General features: G+C 38.1%; 1 protein-coding gene across 3 annotated transcripts in view; it reads left to right on the plus strand.

Annotated features, from left to right (window-relative positions):
* LOC145985295 (C2 domain-containing protein 5) overlaps nt 1-25,747 on the plus strand; it is a 100,888-nt gene that overhangs the window by 62,713 nt on the left and 12,428 nt on the right. For all 3 annotated transcript variants that reach the window (XM_083119136.1, XM_083119137.1, XM_083119138.1), the window contains 8 exons: nt 1,624-1,766; nt 6,595-6,829; nt 8,805-9,008; nt 12,584-12,697; nt 16,034-16,246; nt 17,555-17,657; nt 23,840-23,944; nt 25,263-25,375. In XM_083119136.1, the coding sequence (XP_082975262.1) occupies nt 1,624-1,766; nt 6,595-6,829; nt 8,805-9,008; nt 12,584-12,697; nt 16,034-16,246; nt 17,555-17,657; nt 23,840-23,944; nt 25,263-25,375 (1,230 nt within the window). The remainder of the gene's footprint in view (nt 1-1,623; nt 1,767-6,594; nt 6,830-8,804; nt 9,009-12,583; nt 12,698-16,033; nt 16,247-17,554; nt 17,658-23,839; nt 23,945-25,262; nt 25,376-25,747) is intronic.

The raw sequence follows: 25,747 nt of genomic DNA on the forward strand, positions 1-25,747 counted from the left end.
ATTTTCATGGAAATGTTTAACTCCAAGAGCAGCCTTCTTTTGAGCAAGCACAGTTAAAAATGCATAACTGCAGTTTTTTCCTTGTTGGGACTTAAATCGTTGAACGTTTAACTTGAAAAATCATATATCTGAAAATTGTTTAACTGAAATGTGATGTACACAACCTTATGGGAATTGACAGGGACTGCCAGAAAAAAGTGGACTGACGAGAAAAACATACTATCATGAAATGTTTAACAAAGATTTCATTGTATGGAAAAATATTCCAGAATGTAAGATCAGGGTTTCAATGTTCTTCTTGAAGGTTCGCATAACCACTTTTTGTACATGCAAAATAATCTAAACACAGTTATTTTTAGTGGGTTTTATTTGATTTTATCTGCGACGTTTTGTTCTGGTTTCCTGCCGGAGCCTGTGGCCGAGTGGTTACCACATCGCAGTGCGATGCCAAGGATCCCGGGTTCAAATCCCACTCAGGCTTGGTTGTATGTGAATGTCCATTCATCAATTTCATCATTCATCCCCATCTTCGCAAATTAGCCAAGAGGCACAAAATGCGAAGTAAAATAAACTAAAATCAATCAATGTTCTGGTTTCCCAGAACTTTTTCAAGCTACACATACAACAACACACATGGTATGTCAATCTACACAGAAGTCGCAGATAAAATCAAATAAAAACCAGTAAAAATAACTGTTAGATTATTTTACAAGATCAGGGTTGCACTGTATGACTTAAGATTCTGTCTTATGCTTTGTGCTGGGGAATATATTTTATTTACTATGTAGTTTTATATTTATCTCTTTACATTTTATGTTATTTTACTATTCTCATCATTATTATTCATAAGATCTTTTTACGTGATGTCAGGTAGTATGATGATTTCACCTCATGTCAAGTTCATTAGGAAATCTTAGCCAGTACTCTAAAACTGTTAGGGTTAGTTAAAATGTTATTGTCAATTTTGAAATATCATGTCAGTTTGCATATTTTGTCCGCAATTTCTCTAGATCGAATGTATTATACTAATATAACAAAGTCCAGTTAGGCATGTACTAACTTTTAAATTTACTCAACCTTTTGCCACATCATGGTTTTCTCAGGAGTTAAGACATTTGTCAACCGGAGATGAAGTAGGAAGCAAATTATTGGACTTTAGTAGTTATTTTAGTGAAACGATGGCATGTGATGTAAGTTATGCATTATCTTTCTATTATAGTGTGGGAATAGCAAGCAGGTAAAGCTGTATAATAGGTGTTATAATATGTAAAGCATACAACCTACAATAAATAATCTACATAGAGGTAAAATTGTTTCTTTGCTTTTCTATTCACATATAGATGTGTATACTTATAGATACTGAGCTATTAGTGTTTGAAAATGTCAACACTTTCCGTATCACATTTTCAAATGGAAATTACTCGTGTCAGAACTGTACTTGTAATGAGAAAACTCTTTTATTCATTCAATATTGTGTTGCAGTTCACATGTTTCTCTGTGAACCCTTGAGCATAGACCATGTGGTTTTTTACGAAATATTGAGTGAATAAAAATTGTGGTCATTACAAGTACAGGTTTTAAAAATATTATTAGTTTTCGCATCCAGTTTTCTTTTATTTTCAGACATCAAACCAATCAAAAACACAAAACTTGCCAGATGCCATAGAGGATCATTCACCACCGCCACCATGTTCTATGTGCCACATTCCATACAACAAGGGAAGTGTTCCATTTCACATAACAACTTTAAAATGTACCATGTGTAGGTAAGAGATTTTAAAAGTTCCTTCTTTTTGATTTGATTTGACGATAATGAAATTCGATCTCCAGAAAGAAAAACAAGAGTTAAAACAAATTCATGATGCACATAAAGTTCGTATATATATATATATATATATATATATATATACCATACGGTATATACTGAAGTATATATACACTTCAGAACCATTTGTATGCTCTATAAAAAAATCCTGCAATGCTCAATGTAGGAATGGATGCCAAGACCGATAAAAAAAAAGAAGTTATACAAGAGGAAAAGTTTTGGTGGAGCGAGTGTTTGACCTCCAGAATACTCCCTAATTTAACAATAAATTGTTGATTATCATGAGAGTAAATAACAATCCCCTGTTTTGATATCTGAAAATTCACAAGTTTCGTAAATATTGTTTTGAATTCATTTAATGCTGATGAGCTAATCGGGACAAAATATACAGTTTAAAGTGGAATCCAAACCAGAGTGATTATCGAGTGGGACACTGTTTAATGTGTCCTAGGATACACATGTGGTGCAAACAGATCACAAGTTGCATCTTTCCTTTTTCAGGACGGATTCAATGCAAGTTGAGGAAGAGTTTGGACTACTCCGTGGAAAGGGGAAGGGGTGTGAATATGAAGTTGACTGAAGCAAAGAAAACGTGACCTTTTTTACGATATGTTTTAGACAGCTGAATCGGAACGAAATTTACATCCCCAAGGTTTTTTTTTTTTCTGGTGCCGAGAAAGGTTGTGTTATCTCCCAAGAGAATCTTATGTTACCAGTTAATCCTGTAACAGACAATGTTCTAGTGAACCCACATAAAATCCAATATTCATTCTGTCTGATTATCTCCCATCTTTTGCTGGCGCCAGTGTGACTGCTGTCAAGATTCTTCCGAGTTTCACATCTTGCAAGAAACGAGAAATTGTTTTCCTTTCCGTAGGTCTCCGTGCAAACGGGTTTCTTATGAAGTAGAATTGTAAGAATTTCGTGGAATTTCATACAATTGAAAGAAAATACAGTTTTTTAAAAGACTTTTTTGGTGAAAACGATTTCATGTTCAATTTTCCTTCCCACAACATGCATCCTGTGCATGACAGGTTGTATAACTTGCAGGATAAATGTTGTTACCGTCCCCTTGAACTCTGTGTCTGTGTAAGCTCCGTGTCCTCATTTTTTGTAACATTTTTTACACTTTGTTTAAAACTTACAATATTATTATATAGTACATACAAAGCTTATTTTCTGAGCTAGTACTAAGTATAAAACTTCCGTTGCGGGGGTAATTTATACTGTACTTTATTTACATCTGAAAAACAGACACCATGTTGAAAAGTTTTGATAAATCCTAGTCGTTTAATTCGAAGTTGACTTTTTTTGGTCCCTTGAACTTCGTATCAACGAGGTTTTCCTGTATTCATTAGAGAAGATTTTCTTGCTATGGTGATGATCATTATAAGTATTATGATATGACTTATGTTTAAACTAGTGCTGAGCTGATACTGCTTTGGACTGATACCATTTCTTAAAAATTGTAACAATTAAAAGTTGTTCAAAATGTAGATTAATATTAGTTTAAGTACCGGGTGGCTATAATTAAAGTTGATCTATTCAGAGGCTACATGGGGCAGCGAATGCTGACGGAAGGAAAATAGTTCAAATTTTCACCACCACGTTGAGGTGTGGTGCTGCGAGTTAAAATTCCCCTACTCAGAGCCCTCTGAAGCCCATTTGAAGAAACTGATTGCAGTGATCTTTCAGTTTTTTGACTTGCCAGAACGTATATTCGCTTCTGAGTTTCAGGCAGCTCTAGGTGTTATTTTATGGCATTATCCTCAACCTGTTCATGTATTGACTGACAATTCTACTGTTTTGTTTAATTTGTGTAGACGGGTGTGTCATTACCCAGATTTAGTTCCTATGGCTCATGTAGTATTCAATGTATGTACTTTTGTAGTGTCCTTTGTATTTTCGGAAATAAATAAAGCGGATGGCCCTTTGAGGGCATCGGGGGCCGTAGCCAATGGCAGCCCTTCGTCAGGTGGTGTCAGTTGGCATCCATTGGCGGAGGGAAGCGTCAGTTGGTTATGAGCTTTCGAGGAGAGAGGTTGTGCTACTCTGGGGTCCTCCACTGCTGGAGAGGCTTTTGGTGACCATGGGGAAGCAAATGCTGATGGAAAAAAAGTAGTTCAAATTTTCACCACCAGGTGGCACTGAGACTCCGAAGTAACAGCAACCAGTAATTTGAGTTTATGTCTGTACAGCAGTGTTCAATATGCACCCTGTCAACGTGAATTACACTTTGGAAGCTTTATCATTTGTCTCATGAAATGTTTTCCAGGATGTTGTTCACTGTGCATCAGATTTCAGCACCACGTTTCAATCTGGTAGTGAACATTTTAACTACTTTTTATTTTTCCCCATCATCATTCATGTCCCCATGGTTTCAATAGCCTCTTAGCAAGTTTCGATGCAATCCCATGCTTCGAATGGCCTCCAGAGGGCTCTGAATAAGGCAACTTTAACTGGTATTCCACCTCAATTACATGCATCAATTTAGCAAAGTTACACCTTAATATATTTCTTCATTCCATCAGAATATTATAACACCTGTTACATAACAACAAAATCCAGTTTTTCACACAATCCTGGTGCAAAATAAATGGAGACTTTGAATTTTGCACAACTTCCAGGTTAATTAATCTGTGAATGTGTTGTGTGGTATTTTTCAGATCCCCACGAAAGACCAAAGTGCCCGAAAGGTATTGCTTGGTATCGATAAATAAATTTCAATCGATACTGATACCAGTATTAGCTCAGCCATAGTTGCAACATATTTTGTTTCCAAATCTACAAAGAAAGTACTTCTTTTGTGTCATAGGATGAACTTGCCACTAGTCTATTGCTCATGTTATCACATCCTTCAATATGAATAAAAATAGTGTAATAAAATGTACATATATTTGTAGGATATTCGAAACAAACATTAGGATTATAAACCTGTAGTAAAGAAACAATCGATTTGCTGTTTATGATTATATAATGCATAATACAAGGGTTGATCAAATGAAAAGGTACGAAACGTCGTAACAACGGAATCGTTTATATAATACCGATGCCGCGATGGGAGAACGTAGCGTGATATGTAGGGGTGCGATTGGAGTCGCCACGTGGCATCAGATCATGCAGGGGAACGCGCATGCGCAGGAGAGAGCAGAAGCTCCGATACAGAGCGCCGTCCAAGTGACGCGGCAGTGCGTGTTCGGACAGGATGGCGTTAACATTGGCAAATTCGACTGTTGAGGAGCAGCGAGGCGTTATCTGTTTTCTGACAGCGGAAGGTGTTACACTGACCGATATTCATCGCCAGATGGTGAAAGTTTACGGGGAAGACGAACGACCGGGGCTGCTCTCGGAGGGTGTGGTTCTGCTCCATGATAACGCACGTCCACACGTCTCCAGGGTCACACGCCCGACCCTGTGGCCGAGTGGTTAGCACATCGCGCTGCGATGCCAAGGGTCCCGGGTTCGAATCCCGGTCGGGTATGGTTGTTTGTGAATGTCCATTTTCATCCATTTCATCATTTCATCACTCATCCCCATCTTCGCAAATTAGCCAAGAGGCACAAAACGCGAAGTAAAATAAACTAAATCAATCAATCAATCAATCCAGGGTCACACACGCGGAACTGGCCAGGTTCAAGTGGTTGCAGCTAGACCATCCGCCCTACAGTCCGGATGTATCCCCCTGTGACTTCCATGTGTTTGGTCCCCTGAAAAAGCATCTCAAAGGAAAGCACTTCACCTCGGACGATGAACTCAGGGACGCTGTGAAGGACTGGGTCGCGTCACGGCCAAAGGAATTCTGGGAAAAAGGAATCATTCGGCTCGTTCATCAATGGGATCAATGTGCTCAGGCCTATGGAGGATACTTTGAATAAAGTATTCATTTACACCGACAGTGTCGTTTTGTACCTTTTCATTTGATCAACCCTTGTATTAACATTAAAAGACGTAGCTGAATGCTTGAATTGTTGTTTTTTTTATTTATAAATTTTATAGGCTTATGTTTTATTGCATTTTAACTAGGGCTGAGATGATACTGATGTATCGGTATCTGCCAATACCAGTGGAATTCATCTACCGATAACAGCCGATACTTTTCTGGCATTTTGGTACTTATTTCACGGGGTCTGCAAAAATGATGCAAGACACTTTAAGGGAATCTAATTATACTGGAAATTTTGCAAAATTCTAACTTTCTCTTTATTTTGCACCAATTTTGCACCAAAACTATATTTTGGGATTACATAATATCTATTTTAATATTCAGATAAAATTCTTGAATATTCTGAAGCAAATTTGTTGATAATTTGTTGCATATTATTGGAGAAGAATATTTATACACCAATATTGATAAATAATTTTGAACAAATTTTAATTATTGCAATTTTCAAGTATCAGTATTGGTATCGGTGAGAATTGATAAGAGTATTGGCATTGGTATCTGTTCAAAGTGGTATCAGGTCAGCCCTAATTTTAACATGAGCGGAGAAAAATTAAATTTTATTTATTAAATTCAGTCATTGTATTTGTAGCTTGATAGTTTGTTGCAGACAAAAAATTGACATGCACCTCAGCTTTAACAAACTTACTCATGTCTCCACTTAATTCTGTCAATGAACGATCGATGCCATGTTCATGCCTGACAGACATGCAAGGAAGGTGATGAAATTGATCACGCAGTGATAAAATTATGTAGAGACATGAATAAGTTCACGAGAGCTGCTTATCACTCAGTCAATTTCCTCAAGGATACAATGCATCTGTTTCAGACGAGGTAAAGTGCCTGATGTTTTGATCACAACTATCGAACCCCCGGAAGGAATACCCATCACAGGAAAGGGATGTTTTCTTCAGGCTTACGTGTGTCGACCCAAGAAAGACTGCAAGGGGGAGATGAATGCCAAAGAAATTTCAGACGGGCTGCCCTTTTTGGAATACGAACTCCATTGTGTATTAATTAATAAACTAAAGGTTAAGGGCATGAACACCATATTTGGCCTAAAGGTAAGATCAGTTTGTAATTTTATTCCTTATTAAATGTAATAACAACAAAGTGTAAAGAAAACCTTATGCTACACATGGCAATTATGAAATAAAAAAAAATACTCTTTACTTTGCTATTTCTTTAGGATTTAAATTCTTCGTGTGTTGGTTGTATTTGCTGGTTGCCAACTGCAGTTTTTTACATCCACGCTTTTACACATATGGATTTTTGGTTAAACACAGTGGTGGCGATTAGGGGGGTGAGGGGAGGCAGTTGCCTCCCCCCACTTTTTGCCACTTTTGCACCTGAACTGTGCTAAACCTTATCTAGAAAGGGAAATATATACTGTCTTTGCCCCCAGTTTTGGCATCTTGCCCCGCCTCCCCCCTCAGTTTTGGAACCCAATCGCTGCCACTGGTTAAACACACATATTTGTTCTGTCATTGAATGTAGTTACTTGCACTAAAAGTATTGTTCATCATTTACTTTACACTGTGTATGTGATTTTAATTGAAATGAAGGCACGTGCAGATGTAAGAATAGAGAATCCTGTAGATAAACTAAGGTCTTTAAATTTCAAAGTTCATAAATTGTTGTTGCTAATGCTTTTTTCTCATGATGTAGTTCCTGAAAGAAACTATTTAGATATTCTATGCAGTTTTTTATTTATTTATCTCTTATTTATTTTGTGTGGTCAAGATTAATGCTCATGCCTTGTCTTACTCTCAACCATAATATTATATCATAAGTCACAATTAGTACTGAGCTGAAACCGATACCAGTGGTATCGGAAAGTATCGGTTGTACTTTATTTACTGATACCAGCTGATACTTTTCTGACATTTTTGTTTTTCACGAGTTCATTAAAAATACCATGTGACACTTTTCCGAAGTATTATTATACTGGAAATTATGCAAAATTCGAGGTTTCTTTTTATTTTGCACCAGCTTTGTGTGGAAAAACTGAATTTTGTGGTAGCATAACACGTAATTTATTATTCTGGTGTAATTCTTGAATTTTTGAAGCAAACGTCTTGGTAAATTGATGCCTATATTAAGTGGAATACTTACACAGTAATATTAATCAACGTTTTGAACAATTTTTAATTATTACAATTTTTCAAGTATCGGTATCAGTGGGAATCTGTGAGAGTACCGGCATCGGTAACAACATCGGTTCAATGTGGTATTGGCTCAGCTCTATTCACAATATAATACAAATTCGAAATATGATTCACGTACAAATGCAGAAAACAAGAACATGCATGTACCTTTCGCAACAGATAAACCACAGTAACAAATAGCAATTCATAGACACGCACAAAACATGAATGTATGTGTGCGTGGGTGTGTGTATGCAGGGGGCATGCTCTCTCTTTACCCTTCTTGCTATTTTTTTTTTGTGTTGGTGAGTTTGGATTTTTCCATTGGGAAGGTTGTTGCTTTGTCTTAGGATCATAACCATAAACACAGGTCACATCACCAATGATAACCCTGGACAAGAAAGTTGTATGATCAGAGGGAGGCAACGTGACAAAGCTTATTGCAACATGCTGCTGCTTCTGATCAGCTGTCAGGATCCTCAGCACAGATTTGGTGCTGACACAAAGCATGCCCGATTCAGCAGTCAGAATCCGTTGGAATCCCCCGTAACCAGTGTCCTTCTCATCAGCAATGCAATGAATGGTTTGACATTGTTCCTCATGAATAAGCTGTTGAATTTTGGCAACGTTGTCAGGCATTGTGTAGCTGTGTAGCTCTGTGTTCGTTGTTGCTCTGACTGACCCTGAACCTAGCATGCCTTTCAAATACTGCATGCTTCCTTCCCTGAACACTGGTGTAATCATTACAGGGTCTTCATGCACAAATTTGTTACACACTCTTTGTTCTTTTCTTGAATCCATTGCAAAATCACCACACATTGTCGGAGCAAATAAAAGGACAGCACCGGTCCTGAAAATTCTGGATAATACCTCATATTTTTCTCTCTGCTAGGTTCAAGTATCGATAGGTGAGAAAATGCTGGTAGGCCTTGCGACTGGCACAGCTGTGTTCCTGACTCCATTGCCGTCTGCTCCAGTTCCGAAGGTGTCTGCCGGCAATTCGTGGACGGACGAACACAAACTTGGAGAAATACAGAAGCTACTGCAGGACACTGTGAAGACAAACAGGGAGCTATATGAACTTCAATCGGTTAGAGTATGTATGAAGCATTATTTATTGTAGGGGTTTTATAGCTATTAATATGTGAAATGCTCTGTTGTCAGATACAATAATAAATAGGATAAAGTAACACAAAATATTATATTAATTAATTTAAAAGTTGTAAATATTTAAGTACATAATTAGTAAGTTTTAATTAATCCTCTGTGTGCCAGTAAGCTAGAATAATGCCAATAGCGGCCAATATCAACAAGTAAATATACTCGAGTGGAATAACTGTGACACAAACACTGAATGCTAATTTAGTCTAAAATTCCATTTTGCTGATTTCACATCTACGTCATTAGTTGCAGTAAGTGATACTAAGTGATACTAGACACCATTAAGCAAAGAAACACATAACACACTACCAAAATTTTGTTGTATTGGGCTGCAGAAAATTAAAATTCATAATGTGGGAAAATACAGGGTGATTTCGAACTCCCATTACAAACTTAGGGGGGTGAATCTAGAAGGAAAAACAAGCCGAAAGTGCCATGTGGCAAAATTACGAAAACAGCACCGTGTGTCTGCCAGAGCCGTGAGAAAATTGGTTCACACCTCTTTCAAAGAGCAATAACGTCTGAACCACGAAAGATACGAAGATCGGCTCTGGCGGAAGTGGAGGAAGTCGTATCCAAACAATATCAGGGCGTTGAAATTGCGGCGCTTTTCGTAATGCGCAAGGGGAATCCCCAAAGGAAATGGGGAATCCCCACTGCATGTGAGCGGAAACTCGCGCAAAATGGAGAAAGACGACGAGGGAACATGCTGACACATGGAGGGAGTCCCCAGAGGAGCGCATGAAGTGCGACAAATGGAACATGCTTGGACAGTGACTGTCGCGCATCCCAGATGGTACGCAAAATGGAGTGATGGATGTACACGTGCATGCTACGTGGAACGCAACGTGCAATTACAATTGCGATATGAACCACTACGTGCCCCCTCCCACCGGGAATTCGTTGAACCCGGGACCTCGGGAGTACAAGGTCAGCCGGAAGTCGGCTCTCTGAGGAGCAGCACCAAATACGTATCCACGTGCCCCACGAATGCTGGGACACGTTCGTATTGTTCTGTACTACATTACTGCAGAGCGTGTAGAGGTATCCCATGCGAGTCCGACGTTAGTCATTAACGTTCTCACGTGAAGGACATGGAACGGGAGCGACCAACCCGTACTTACTGACGTTCCTTCCCGTTCGTAGCCTCTGTGATGCATGAAGGTGTGCGCTGACGTCATACTAGGAGTCACTCGCTATCCCTGGTCAAAGTTGACCCTTGTGCCCTCTGGGTATTGCAAGACTGTATGGAGAGAGTGCTGGACGTGACACATTGGTTGAGTACGTACACACGACGTATCTTCTGGGAACATTACGACGTTGTGGGTGTGTGTAGACGTGAAAACTCCCACGATGGTGCAATACAGTTTTGAGGAGTATGCAGACATGATGCTCATTTACGGGGAAGCGAGATGCAATGGAAGGGTTGCCCGTGCGATGTACCAGGAACGTTTCCCGGAACGTGTGACGCCATCACACACCATATTCGAAAAAGTGAACCGTCGTCTTCGTGAATCTGGAACATTTGTTGTGAGTAGAGTGGACACAGGTGCCCCAAGGACGAGGCGCACGCCTGCGGTGGAGGAGGCAATTCTTCATGCTGTGCACGAAGACCCTGGTACGAGTACCCGAATCGTAGCGCGGGATGTTGGTGTATCTCAGTCTGTAGTGTGGAATGTCCTTCATGATCAACAACTGCACCCATATCACCCCCAGAAGGTGCACGCCATGGGTCCCACAGATTTTGAACCACGTGTTCGCTTCTGCACATGGTTTGTGCGTTGTTGCGTGAATACGCCTCAGTTTCCACAGTTGGTGCTCTTCACGGATGAGGCGAAATTCACCAGAGAGGGTGTTTTTAATTCCCGCAACAGCCATATGTGGGATGAAGAGAACCCATTCGCAATGAAAGCTCGTAAGTTCCAGCAGTGAATGGGCATCAACGTCTGGGCAGGAATACTGGCCGGTCGTTTAATTGGCCCATACGTACTTCCCACCAATCTCACAGGTCGTACTTATCTGATTTTTCTCCAAGAGACATTGCCCGAGATGTTGGAAAATGTGCCATTGGCCATTAGGCAAAACATGTGGTTCCAGCATGATGGGGCGCCACCCCACTTTACACGGGACGTACGTGACCATCTGACCCACAGATATGACAGGCAATGGATAGGGCGTGCCGGGCCCGTGCCGTGGCCCCCACGATCTCCCGACTTAACGCCCCTGGACTTTTTTCTATGGGGGCGCATGAAGAGTCTCATTTATGAAACCCCCATCGAGTCTGAGCATGACCTGGTTGTTAGGATTGTGGCAGCAGCGGACTTCATTCGAGAGAATCCACTGGTCTTCAATCGTCTGTATGAGAACATTCTTCGAAGGTACAATGTGTGCATTGATGTTGGTGGTCGTCATATTGAGCCCCTGTTGTGAGTTTCCGTTCTGCACACGCCAAAGGATGTTTTCATACTGTCCTTCGCAGTGCTTACGTGCTGCATTCCGAGTTCATCGTCGTTCCTTCATACCGTCGGTAATGAACAGAAACATCAAGCAGCAATGATTCAAGATTTAGCACAAGTTGCCTATTTTTCAGGACAAAGGGTCAATATCTGTGTTACTGATTTTTATCTGTTTGTGCTACTCTCTGTTTTCCTTCCGCCAAAGTGATACTGTACATTCCAATGTGAAACCCTTCATACGTACGTGCCAATTTCTTTCCTTTTTTTTTTTTTTTTTTTTTGTGGCTGTGCCTTTTAGGGAGGTGTCCCTGCATTCGTGGGGCACGTGGATATTTGGTGCTGCTCCTCAGAGAGCCGACTTCCGGCTGACCTTGTACTCCCGAGGTCCCGGGTTCAACGAATTCCCGGTGGGAGGGGGCACGTAGTGGTTCATATCGCAATTGTAATTGCACGTTGCGTTCCACGTAGCATGCACGTGTACATCCATCACTCCATTTTGCGTACCATCTGGGATGCGCGACAGTCACTGTCCAAGCATGTTCCATTTGTCGCACTTCATGCGCTCCTCTGGGGACTCCCTCCATGTGTCAGCATGTTCCCTCGTCGTCTTTTCGACCATCCTGTGACAGCATGTTCCCTCGTCGTCTTTCTCCATTTTGCGCGAGTTTCCGCTCACATGCAGTGGGGATTCCCCATTTCCTTTGGGGATTCCCCTTGCGCATTACGAAAAGCGCCGCAATTTCAACGCCCTGATATTGTTTGGATACAACTTCCTCCACTTCCGCCAGAGCCGATCTTCGTATCTTTCATGGTTCAGACGTTATTGCCCTTTGAAAGAGGTGTGAACCAATTTTCTCACGGCTCTGGCAGCCACACGGTGCCGTTTTCGTAATTTTGCCACATGGCACTTTCGGCTTGTTTTTCCTTCTAGATTCACCCCCCTAAGTTTGTAATGGGAGTTCGAAATCACCCTGTATATAGTCAGTGAATATAAAATCAGGTTTCCCCTGTATATTATGAACTTTTTCACACTAATAATAGTTTACTATCTCAGGACAACGAAAGTCAACTGAATGGTCGAATTGGTGGATCTGACACTGACGAGTCTGATGACGAGTTGCCAGAATTGGACTTGTCTGCTGGCAACAAGGATGCATGCGTCTTGGAGGTGAGTAACTCTAGAATTATGTAATTCTTAATGTACTGTCTCAGCAACAATTACTTTTTCCTAATGTGTGTCACATTTTGAAGAACTGTGAATTCTTCCTAGAGTTATTACAAGAATGTTCATTTTACCATTCTGATATGTAGATATTTATAATAATTAGCACTGTTAATTCATTTTGTAATACAACATGGGCAGATTAAAGGGGAGACTGGATCTGTCTTCCTCCTTCCCCCAGATGTCTAGGAAGTAGCAATAAAGAACTCTCCATATTATAGTGTCTTTACCTCATTTCTCTTGCTGAAACCACAATGCGTGCCACATCTTTTCTCCCTTCTCATCTATCAGCAGCTAGATGAAATCAATCAAGGTGGATTCATTTAAATCAGATTGATTCAAATGAAATCAGGTGATTTTTTTTTTAAAAAAAATAACTGATTTACATCACTTTAAATAAATATAGAATATCGTACACAAGGATTGTGTAGATATCAGAATCACTTTTAGTGAGAATACATTAATCTTATAATCATTTAATACATAATTTTTGATGTATGCGACTTACTCACTTTTATATAGATTAATTCGTATTCTCAATAAATTAATCAAAAATACAAAACTTTTGTGCTTATGTGTAGCGAGTATCTATTATTTCATATGACGTTTCGGAAACAACTGTTCCCTTCTTCAGGTTTGTTTTCTCAGCTACCAGAAATATGTCAGCCACATCAAATCATCTCAAACGTCAGGAAAGAAGGAAACTACAATTTAGGTGAGGGTGGAATTTGGAAAAGATTTCTACAACATTCATTAAGTGTCAAACATTAACCAAATGAGGGAATATGAGGGTAGTGAATGCACCTAAATTGTACCGTTTCCTTCTTTCCTGATGTTTGAGATGATTTGTCGTGGCTATGACATATTTCTGGTAGCCGAGAAAAGGAACCTGAAGAAGGGAACAGTTGTTCCCGAAACGTCGTATGAAATAATAGCTACTCACTACACGTAAGTACAAAAGGTTTTTTTTTTAATTAATTTATTGAGAATACGAATTAAACAGTCATTTAATAGTGTTCATTAGGCTCTAAGAAAGGAAGTGAAAGGAAACAAAATATATCTACTGATGGGGTGAAGCTCATACAAAAGGAAATGTAATGCGTAAACTGTAAATACACTTATATTTCTCTTGATTTAAAATTTAATAACTTTTATAGACAAAAATAGCAAACATTTTGTGCAGAGAAATGCACAAAATACTAATCATGTTAAACCATAAAGAATGACAATCCTTAAGCTGTAAATAGACATGACAGCTGATATTTTGCAACTATCATTTAAAAAAATACAAAAATTGAGCTACAGAGAATTTAAATTATGTATTGAAATTATGTATTATAGTTTCATTAACACTTTCAACAAATATTTCCAAAGTAGGTTCATATATACAGTATCAGAAACCGAAAACCATATATTTACATATAATTAGAGGCACATATTTTTGGTAAATAAAAAAGCAAAATTTCGGTATAAAAACTGAGTCAATTTCGGGTTCAAAAGCAGTAAATAAAATAAAATATCGGTGTTATAGTGGTGAAAAATTGGATCAAAAGTGGTATATAAAAAGACATTTTTGTTTTAAAATTGTGAATATAATCCTAAATTTGATTTAAAAACTACACTTATTCCACAGAATTAACATTTCACTTCTAATAGCCCATTGATGTAGTTATCCGAGTATTAAGTTTATTTCTGTATAAAGGAGTCAATTTTTGTTTCTCCAATATTAACAGCAGAATTAATCAATTTTCCGGGGAATTGCATAACTCTCAGGATAATTCAGACCTCAGAAGGTGCCGCGTCGGTGAATAAACCCTAAATTTCGTGTTTAAGAGTTAATTTCGCTTTTTGCAGTTCATTTCGCATTATTTCGTGACAAAACATGGTCACAAAATGCATCTCACACCTTTCAAAAACATGAAAAATTAACACTACAATGTGTTTTTTCAAATTTCGTTTTTTTGTCAAAAACGAAATATGCATGCCCGTACATATAATTTATTTTTTATTTGATTTTATCAAACTGTTCAAATATTTTACAGGGCTGTTTACTAGAAAAAGCCTTTGTATAAAAAGACATAGTATATGTATGGTACCAGAAACCATACCAGCAATTTTAAGCATGCTTTTTAAAAAAATAAAAAAAAATCGATTTAAATAAAAGAATTGATTTAAATAAAAGAATCGATTTAAATAAAGAAATCCGATTTAAATAAAAAAGATCAAGAATTATTTTTATCCACCTTGGGTATGGTCACTGCATCACCCAGCGGCATATACATGAGGGAGAGATGAAGACAAGAACGTTAAAGAAATAAAGGGACTGAACCAAATCTTTCACCACTCGCGAGAAATTATCAAGGGAGCAAGGGATGAACGTCCACCTGTGACAGCCTCTCTCTGTTCTGTTTTAGGGGTGGGAGTGGGAGTTGCAAGATGCTTGGCAACTCCGAACTAGCCCTCCTTTGTCAGTGTGCACTACACCCCTAGATTTATGGCTGAGGTTTTCTCTCGGATTAGGGAAACGAAAGACGTTATAACTTGGTGAAACCTGTATGTTGTCAATTACCATGACAGCAAATGGCGAACACACTCATTCAGGGATAAATCATACCGTAAATCCCTTTGTTTCATTAGATTAAATGTAAGGTTGGGTTGATACAGTGATGTTGGATTCAAATTTAATCACTGCCACTGGCTGATGCGTATCTCATAGGATGTGCAAAAATACAGTGTGACACTTTCATGGAGTCTAAATATCCTATAACTTATACAAAACGTGGAATTTTCCCTAATTTAAGCCCCAATGTTATGCGGGACTGAATTTTAGGTTATATGACACCTGTTTTATTAATCTAATTATCTTATTATCTTGTATGTTTTAATACAAATCTAGTAGATTTATATTGTATTTCCAGTGAAATATGAAATGCTCTTTGTTAGAATGGCTTGATAAAATTGCAATACACTTCTTGTTTCGGTAATGTAAAATTGCTAAAATATTTAAATATCTGTGGTCCTCTCCAATGGCATAGTGGTAACATCATCGCCTTGTAATCAAGGGGTCCCAGGTTTGATATCCAGTGGAGGCACATAGTGTTTCTGATACCACTTCAAACTGTAGGCTCAGTCTCGATTAGCCTTTCTGTGCATAAAGTGGACTTAAAAACTTTTAAAAAAGAAACACCAACTCAAATTCAAGTGTCTGTATTGGGTGGAGATCCATAAAATTATGGGTTGAAATTGTCCAACAATCTGCAAGCTTGAATTCTTCTAATTTAGGTAGATGATGCTGAAGATGTTGACATAATTTCACTGCTCATCGACACACGGCATCCAGATGGCTTTGCTGTGGTCAATACGGAGGTGGTTCCAGGCCTCGATGAGTCTGAAGTAATAGAGAATCTACAGATGTTCACCCAAGTTTGGAGATGCAGGGTACCCTCTGGCCAACCCTTAGGTCAATTTGGAAGGCATTTTCAGAGGCTCTTGCAGGTAACTGGGAGTTACATATAAAGAGGTTTTGTGTACATTTCACCATATCATAAAGGCACTTAGGGGAAGGGGTGAAATTTGGGCTTCACTTATTCTCGATTTTGGCCATGGTAGTAGTGGTAATGGTTTGATCAATGCCAAGTTTGGTCTGCATTCACCTCACAAGGATCAGTGCAGATACCCATTGATGAGATTGTGGGTAAACCCCAGAGTAATTTATCCAAGGACTATACTTAACAATGGATAATGTCCAATTAACATTGCATGCTAATGTAGAACCATTGCCACTAGCATTCAGAGAATTATTAGGAAAATCTATCTCCTGACTAAGAATGTTATTGAAAAGTCGAAAAATTTAATGTAACTTACTAAAAAAATGTTGGAAAACTTAGAGAATATTAAATATGATTGATGAATATGGAGTTTTCATATACGTGGGTTGGAGATTTAATAGTGGCAACACTTCTGTATATTCGCCATGAAATGGAACTGCCGCTTCTCACTTATACCACACATTAGTTTGATACCTAACCTACCTCCTAGTAAATGGACTATTCCTTCCAACACTAGGCACATGTGCAGTGATGAGAGGAATAGTGTATCGTTGGAGTTGGCAGTCTAAATTTGTGTAGTCATGCAGGAGCAGCGAAGTTTGATAAAGATTGAATGTGCCTGGAGCCGTACAGCACTACAGTGTCTTCAAGATCTTCGTGAAGCATGTGGGGAATCTGCTTTGCATGTGACCTACGTTGTGAAAGGAGCCGGCACTTTCTGTTGAATCCTCCCATCGTTTTGCAGGACAATGCTCGGATGCATGTAGCGCAACCTGTGGCTGATTTGTTAGCTTGATGGGACTGGCAGGTGCTCTACCAGCCCCTGTGACTGATTTGATCCCTAAGATGAAGGGCATTTGCTTCCAAGCTGTTCCAGAGATTCTTCAGACAATAGACCTCTCCATTCAAACCATCAACAGAACAGGTGCTGCTAGTGCATACTACGACTTCCACATCACCATGAACAGGTTGTACACGATACTGGTTGACTTCATCAAAGGACTGTAAAAGTTTCACAGCGGTATCTCTTTTGCGTCATTTGTAAATAAATAGTTGCCACTATTACATCTCCAACCAACGTATATTTGAAAACATTAATTTCACTAGTGATTGTATAAGTAAATACTTAAAAATATATGTTCACTATTAACTGAATGAAGTGCTGTTGCATTTAGCCCTAACCAAAACTGTAAATAGTAATAATTAGACCATGATGTTGCCCGAGAGAAGACTAACTTAAGTTACTTTCCTGCAGGGCGTTTTCTTCAAATTGCGGCGGATGACACCTTGTGCATTGTGCCATCTACAGTTCAGAGTGGAACTTCCAGAGCAGGACGAAATGCAGCTCTCTCTTCTAGGTAAGCACAGGAAGATAGAGGTTATTGAACTGCTCAAACTCTGCGTAAAAAAACTGGCCTGTGCTATGTGCCTACTTTTGCATCCATTATTCACAACAATAAAACACAAATCATTCTTCCTCTCTCCTCCTCATCTGTATGTGTTAACTTGTCATGCTGTGTTGCATGTACCATCCCTTCCCATTGAGGAGAGGTTATTTTAACTTGGATTTACATTGGACACAGTCTCGCACATTGTCACACACCCCCTGCTGTGCCTTATTGAATGTCCTCAAGTAAACTTTTTCATCTTCTCAACTCCTTGTCATCCATGTTGGGAGATGATGATCATGTTTTAACAAATGTTTTTACCTTTTTAAGCTTTTACCTTGTCACTGAGGGAGTTTCTAGTGTCTCCGTAGCTTTCTAACAAGTTGTGTATGTACTATGCAGGTCTCTTTACAACTTTGTAACAGTTGGGCTGAAAAGTTCGTAGGCTAACATAGTAAAAAATATTTTTTTGACAAAATTCGATTTTATTATTCAATATAGTTGCCTTTGAGAGCGATACAACGATTATAGCGGTCATACAATTTTTCGATGCCATTTTTATAGTACGATTTCTCTTTAGCCTCAAAATAGGCCTCAGTTTCGGCGATTACCTCTTCATCAGTGCTAAATTTCTTTCCAGCGAGCATTCTTTTAAGGTCTGCAAACAGGAAAAAGTCACTGGGGGCCAGATCTGGAGAATATGGTGGATGGGGAAGCAATTCGTAGTCTAATTCATATAATTTTGCCATCGTTTTCATTGATTTGTGACACGGTGGTGCATTGTCTTGATGAAACAGCACTTTTTTCTTCTTCAAATGGGTCCGTTTTTTCGTGATTTCATCCTTTAAACGCTCAAACAACGCTGTGTAATAATGTCAGCTATCTCGATCAACTTCACTTTACGATCATTTAAAATTATTTTGTGGACTTTTTTGATGTTTTCGTCGGTAACAGCCTCTTTGGGGCATCCACTGCGTGCATCGTCTTCGATGCTCATTTCGCCTCGTTTAAATTTAGCAAACCACTTCTCAACGGTTGATTTTCCTGGTGCAGAGTCCGAATAATGTTTATCAAGCCAAGCCTTGGCTTCAACAGTATTTTTTTTTCGCCAAAAAGCAATGCTTTATTAACACACGAAATTATTTTTTATCCATTTTTTCACAATAACAAAAGCTCCTTCACTCACAATGCTATATCTCACGAACTAATTATCCGGCAGCTGTGAAATTTATACACATATCTTTTGAAGGTTAGTACTAAGTAAAAATCACATAGATTTAATTCTAGTAACGCCATCTATGAGTCAGCCTACGAACTTTTCAGCCCAACTGTTACTTTTAGCCTTTCTCAAGGGACTTTTTACACTCCTTTTTTAACTTTCAGGTAATGATTTGTGCTCATATGGTTTGAAGGGGGCAAAATTAGCATATGTGCCAACACACACACACACTAAAAAACAAAACTATTCCAAGATATAATTGGATACTATGGGATAGTATTGGTATTGGAGAGGAATTGGTTCAAATTGAATAACCAATCCCAGCTCATACAGGGTGACTACTCACCAGGAATTCCTTGATGTATCATCGGCATCGGTAAGTATCGGTTTAATTTTTTCTACCGATGCCATCCGATACCAATGATTTTTAGTGACTAGTAGAGCAGGCAGGCAAGAGCAACAGCTCGTCTCAACATTTGTTCTTTTTAAATGTTTCTTCACCCTTCCTTGTGACATTGGGAGACCGGCACAAGAAGTTACATAGATTTTCCTAGAAACACTGGTTCATAAACCTCCACCCTCCTGTGAAGCAGAGGGCAAGATCATAGCCATGGGTAAGTGAAAGCTGGGCCCAAACATGACCATGAAGGCATATAACTAATTAGTTAAACCATTCATTGCTAATTTTTGCTTTTGTGTAATTAGCTTGGTTTTATCTACATTCAAGCAGGAAGTGGATTCAGCCATTCTTCTTGTCCTCTTCCCTTCTATGTCAGTCTTTTGTGTGACTGTTGGAATTGGCCAATGAGGGTTATTTATTTCCTCCAAGATTAGAATAGGACCATACGGCTTTCAGCGACAAGAAGATTGAGTTTGAGTTTTTGTTTCAAGTCCACTATATGCACAGATAGGACTTGGCCTACAGTTTAAAGTGGAATCTCAACCACTATGTTCCCCCATCGGGACCTTTTGATTACAAGGTGACAACGTTGCCACTATACCATCGCGGAAGCCCCTCTAAAGCTGTATATACACCACTACTTATAATAATGTACATAAAATATTAATCGAGAATGTTACTTTTCATTAACTGGACCTGACATATTTTTTTTCTTTTTTGTTATTCAATAAATATTCAATCTTTTACTTTTTTGACATTAATTTCCTTGCCAGGACAGTTGTTTTACACAAATTTTAGCAGTCTTAACTACACGACAGTTAGATAATGAATACGTGCTATTATATCTCTATTCTTAAGCATCTTTCTATTCTCAATCGTAGTAATTATACAAGAAAATCCTAAAAGTCTCCCAAATTTTCAAAAACTGCAAATATCAATAGCCATTTTATTTAATACAGTAGACATTGACCTTAGATTACCCACCCTGGGAATCGAACCCAGGTCTCCTACTGACTAATCCACCATGACTGAAAGTATTATAATGCTACATGAGAATAATATGGGAGTTATTTAATGTCATTAAATGAATGTGATGTGATGAATTAGTATACCTTTATTATTTTAAAATTGAATTTTATTAGTATCGGTATAGTCATCTGTATTGGTGGGTATCAGTGAGAGTATCGGCATTGTTATTGGTTCCAAGTGGTATTGGCTCAGCTCTAGTGAAAACTTTTATTAGTCCAAATCCCATTGAATTTATACATATCCATAAATGCCCTGAGGCATTTTTTTCACAGTAGGCTTTTGACACTGTTAATTGGAATGAAATGTTTAAGGTACTTAAGGAGTATAATATTTTCCTCAAAATAATAAGACTCATAAGAATGACTATGAGAGGTACTAAGGCAAGAGTGAAAGTTTGTATTAAAATGGAGTCAAGAATTTGAATTCAACACAGGAGTGAAACAAGGGAATGGCATTTCGGCAGTATTATTTAATATAGCATTGCACAAAATAATAAATGTAGTTGACCAAAAGGGAACAATATTTGGAAAGTCCAGTCAAATCTGTGCATATGCAGATGATATTACAATCATTTCTAGAACAATAGTACACTTAAACAAATTTATGAGCAAGTGGAAAGAGAAGCAACAAAAATGGGGCTTACTGTAAATGAAAAAAAAGTCAAAGTACATGAGAATGTGTAACCAAGATCTGACAATTGGAGAGAATAAGTTTGAGGGAGTTACTTGTTCTAAATATCTGGAGACAAATGGTATATAATGATAATGATATGAGTAAAGTAATAAAGGAAAGAATACAGACAGGCAATCGTGCATATTTTGCAAATAAGCAGTTGTTCAGAAATAGACTGATCACAAGAAATACAAAGCTTAAAATTTATATGCAGAGCTAAATGATTTAATAAAAGGCAAGGGTGTAGTGAGATTTGTCAAAGCCCAGAGAATAAAGTGGTTGGGGTATTTGGAGAGAATGAAAGATGACCGGATGCCAAGAAGAATGTTGAAAGATAAGCTTCATCACGCAAGAAGAAAGGGCAGACCACGACTTCGATGGATAGATGACGTCGCTGCAAGCTTGCGAATGATGAAAATTAAAGGATGGAGGAGAAGAATTGCTGACAGATTGGAATGGAGGCTGATTGTGGAGGAGGCCAAGGCCCTCCAAGGGCTGTAGAGCCAGAAAGCGAATGAGAGAGTTTTTTTTGTGAAATAATAGAAAGCTACATGGGAAATAAAATTCTCTAAATCCGTTTATTTTGTTAGTGTCCTATGCAGAGCATTCTATCTGACATGCAAAAATTATTGCAAGAAAAGATATCTTGAAGTTGAATAGGTAAATTTGAGTTTTTAAAATTCTTATGCAATTAACAATTTTTTGTAGATTTGTATATCCTATAACATTTGTGACTTGTGATTGTAGATATATTTCGAGTCTTGAGTATATGAATGACACCTTAAATGAAATATTTTAAATAAATGTAATTAATTGAATTGAATTAAATTAGAATTTTTGGATACGTTGGACTCACACAAACCCTTTATATTGTTAATATATAGAGGCACATATTTTTTGTAAATAAAGAAGCAAAATTTCAGTACAAAAATAGAGTCAATTTCGGGTTCAAAAGTGGTAAATAAAATAAAATTTTGCTGTTATGGCAGTGAAAAAGTGGTATATAAAATTATATTTTGGTTTTAAAATTGTGAATATAATCCTAAATTTGATTTTAAAACTACATTTACTACACAAAATAAACATATCCCTTCTAATAACACATTTATGTCATTACCAGAATATTACATTTATTCTGGTATAAAGGGGTCCATTTTTGCTTCTCAAATATTTACAGCAAAATTAATCAATTTTCCTTGAATTGCATAACTCTCAGGATAATTGTGACTTCAGAAAGTGTCTGTAAATGAAGTCTAAATTTCGTGTTTAAGAGTCTATTTCGCATTTTGCAGTTCATTTCGCATTATTTCATGACAAAGCAGGGTAGGAAAATGCACCTCACACCTTTCAGAAACATGAAAAATTAACATTACAATGTGTTTATTCACATTTCGTGTTTTCATCAAAAACGAAATGTGCATGCCTCTATTAATATATTAGGTATGTGCAAAATGCATGGGTGAAATGGGGAGCGATGAGGAACACATCAGACACTGTTTACTTTTTGAGTTTGATAAAAGCAGTACTGCAGCTGCAACCTGTCACAACATCCGGCAAGTGTATGGGGCAGATGCAGTTGACGATAGCACATGTTGTCGCTTGTTTCAAATATTCAGGGAAGGAGAAAGAAGCTGTCAAGATCAGCCACGGTCTGGACATCCAGCATTGTTTTCTGTAGAGGATCTTGAACAAGCCATAAGAAATAACCCTAAGCCAACCCTAGTGGAATTAGCAGACACTTTCCAGCTTCATAGGACAACAGTCGAAAGATGGTTCAAAGCACTGGGTTTCATCACAAAGTTCGATTGTTGGGTTCGACATCAGCGGAGTGCAAATCACCGAGAAGGGCGAGTCGCTACCTGTGTTTCCTTGCTTTACCGTTACAAAAATGACTAGTTCTTACCATGCATTGTCCCAGGCCATAAACACATCACAAACCGGAACGTAAAGCTTCGCAGGACTGTGTCCCACATTTCTGAACCACCACAATCGACGCTCAAACTAGAACTCCATCCCAACAAGGTGTTGTTGAGTGTGATGAGATGTCAATGGAGTAATTCACTGGGAGGTCCTGCAACCTAATCAAACCATTAATGCTACCTTCTGCTGTGAACAATTGGACAGACTGCAAGCATCATTGTGATTGAAGCGGCCAGGTCTCGTCAATCAACAAGGGGTGATCATCCACCATGATAATGACAGGCCATATGCTGCTGTCATCACACATCAAAACTTAATGGACTTTGGTTGAGAGGTTTTACCCCACCTGCCCTATTTTCCTGACTTGGCCCCTACAGATTTCCACCTGTTTCACGCATTGCAGAACTCCTTCGTTCAGATAATTTTTGATGATGTGGAGGCTGTGAAAACTGCCTTACAACAGTTCTTGGACTCCAAACCTCAGGACTTTTATTGGTGCGGGATTCATCTCCTATCAGCAAGATGCAAGAGGTCATCAATTGTGATGGCAATTATGCACAGTCCTAGGTAAGTTACAGTGTGTGTTGTTGACACTTCTCTTCACACCAAAAACGGGCAGAACTTTTGCACGTACCTAATATTTGTGTATGTATGTGTGTATGGGTGGTGAGAGGCGGTAATGGAGAAAACATCTGGTCTGCAAAGAAAACTCACAACCCTTTTGTTGAGGATCCTAAATACCCTCGAAATTATGCAAAATGCATAAGTTTTACAATCAAGCAATAACATGGTATATCCAACAGTGATAGAAGATGTGTTAGCAAAAAAACACAGTTATGAAACAAAACAAAAAAGTTATATGAAGAAACCAAATGTGCATTGAAATATTGTACTGTGGAATTTTCTTTGCAGGAATGGCTCTTGGGCTAGGTGACCCTGAAGACAAACGCAACAATTTGAAATCGAAGAAGAAGATGTTTACAAGTTCGTCAAGTAAAGAAACCATGAAGAAAACAGGTAATGAATAAATTTGTACATTTTTCATCTTTTGATGTGATGTTTGATGGAACTTTGCTTACTTACCATATCCCTCCTATAGAGCCACTTGGCATGGCTTCACTTGTAATGGGCTATTGCACTAAGGAATGAGTTTAGTAAAGGAATTTCAATTAATTCTGTGTCAAAAATATGTTTCAAAAGAGATTTCATGATGAAATGTCAATTTTTTTTTAAAAAATATATTTATTATCGAATCGATGAAAAATTTACAGCAAAGTTGCAATAAAAAAAGTAAAGTGCTCCCCTGTGCTTTGCACCATGCCATGAAGGCGTATAGGGGATGTTGTGTTAGGGCCCCACACTTTCTTGATCTGTGCCAAGCTGGGGGTGATGTGATCAGCACCATGCCCCTGGCTGCCTTTACCCCCCAGATTTTCCTCCAGGTACCCACTTTATACGACACTGGGTGGGCACCAGAGCTGCTTGAACAGGTTGAAAAAGTCCTGGTTCTCCCCTGCTGGGGATTGAACTCGGGTCTCTCGCATGGTACTCAGATGCCCTAACAAGTAAGCTACCATGGCTCATTGTAGTTGCAATGCAATGTTCATTTGTTATAAGCCCACTTATACCCAGCTAGGCTAATTGAGACTGGTGCAACAATTTACATTGGGATCTGAACCACTATGTGCATCCACTAGGAATTGCACCCAGGACCCCTTTATTACAAGGTACACTACTAGGGAGGCTCTGATGTAGTTGCAGTTCAAATACATACATACATTATAATATGTATGCTCAAAACAATTTTCAAACATTAGTATGTTCAAAGATGGCAGAAATTAGCTTGTATATCCACATTGATATTGCTATCAATTGAAAGTGATATCAGCTGTGTAAAATAACAGTAAATATTATGAAACATTATACAGGGTGGCCCAAAAGTCTAAGAATGAAATTTATAGTGTTGAAGAGTTCCACCAGACAAACAGTGTTAAGCATTAGTGTTATCTGTGTAGAGACTGGTCGATTGAGTTCTCTTACCTTTCTCCAGCAATAAATATACATTTCCTTACTACAAGTATCATAATTTTGTTCTCCTAGGGGAAACTGACTTTTGGACCACCCTGTATTAATAAAATATAATGATAATACAGTGAAACCCAGATTTTACATTCCTGGATTATGCATTTAACACATCATAATTCTTTAACTACTTGAAAAATGTACAATCGAGGTTCAACTATTGTTTTATTAATATTCTTATTATTATGAATTATTATTATAGTATTGCTTTGCTTTTTTCTAATGTGAAATATAATGGATATATTTATTTCAGATGATTCAGATATGATATTCAAGCTAGATGACTATATTGTACCTGAGAATGCTTCAACCAATCCTGTGCAAAAGCTTCATGGACGCATGAAACCCACTCTTAAAAAATCACATGTAAGTAGAAATTAGATTCGTATATTGTATTCATAAATTTTCAGGTTATTACGTACATCAAAGTGTATTTAATGATTATTATATTTCACTTGTAGACCAATCTGTAGACGGGTTAATTAAATGAGATTCCTACAGCATAAAATAAAACAAAATCTCCTTTGAAAAAGGTCTTTTTTGTGGGTACACAATTTCCTCACCAACAAAGCAAATTAAACTATATGTCTATACCGTAGTGCTACACTAAAAACTGCATTGGGATCGAACCAAGAACCTCTTGATTGAATTAGGTGATGTAGTTATTTCTCATTCATCTCTCAGATGGTTATTACTTGCTTAGCCTAAAGTATAATGTATGTGAAAGGTTACATTTAA

The sequence above is a fragment of the Lepisma saccharinum genome, chromosome 3 (genome assembly GCF_977018435.1).
Source record: "Lepisma saccharinum chromosome 3, izLepSacc3.1, whole genome shotgun sequence".
Taxonomy (NCBI): Eukaryota; Metazoa; Arthropoda; class Insecta; order Zygentoma; family Lepismatidae; genus Lepisma; species Lepisma saccharinum.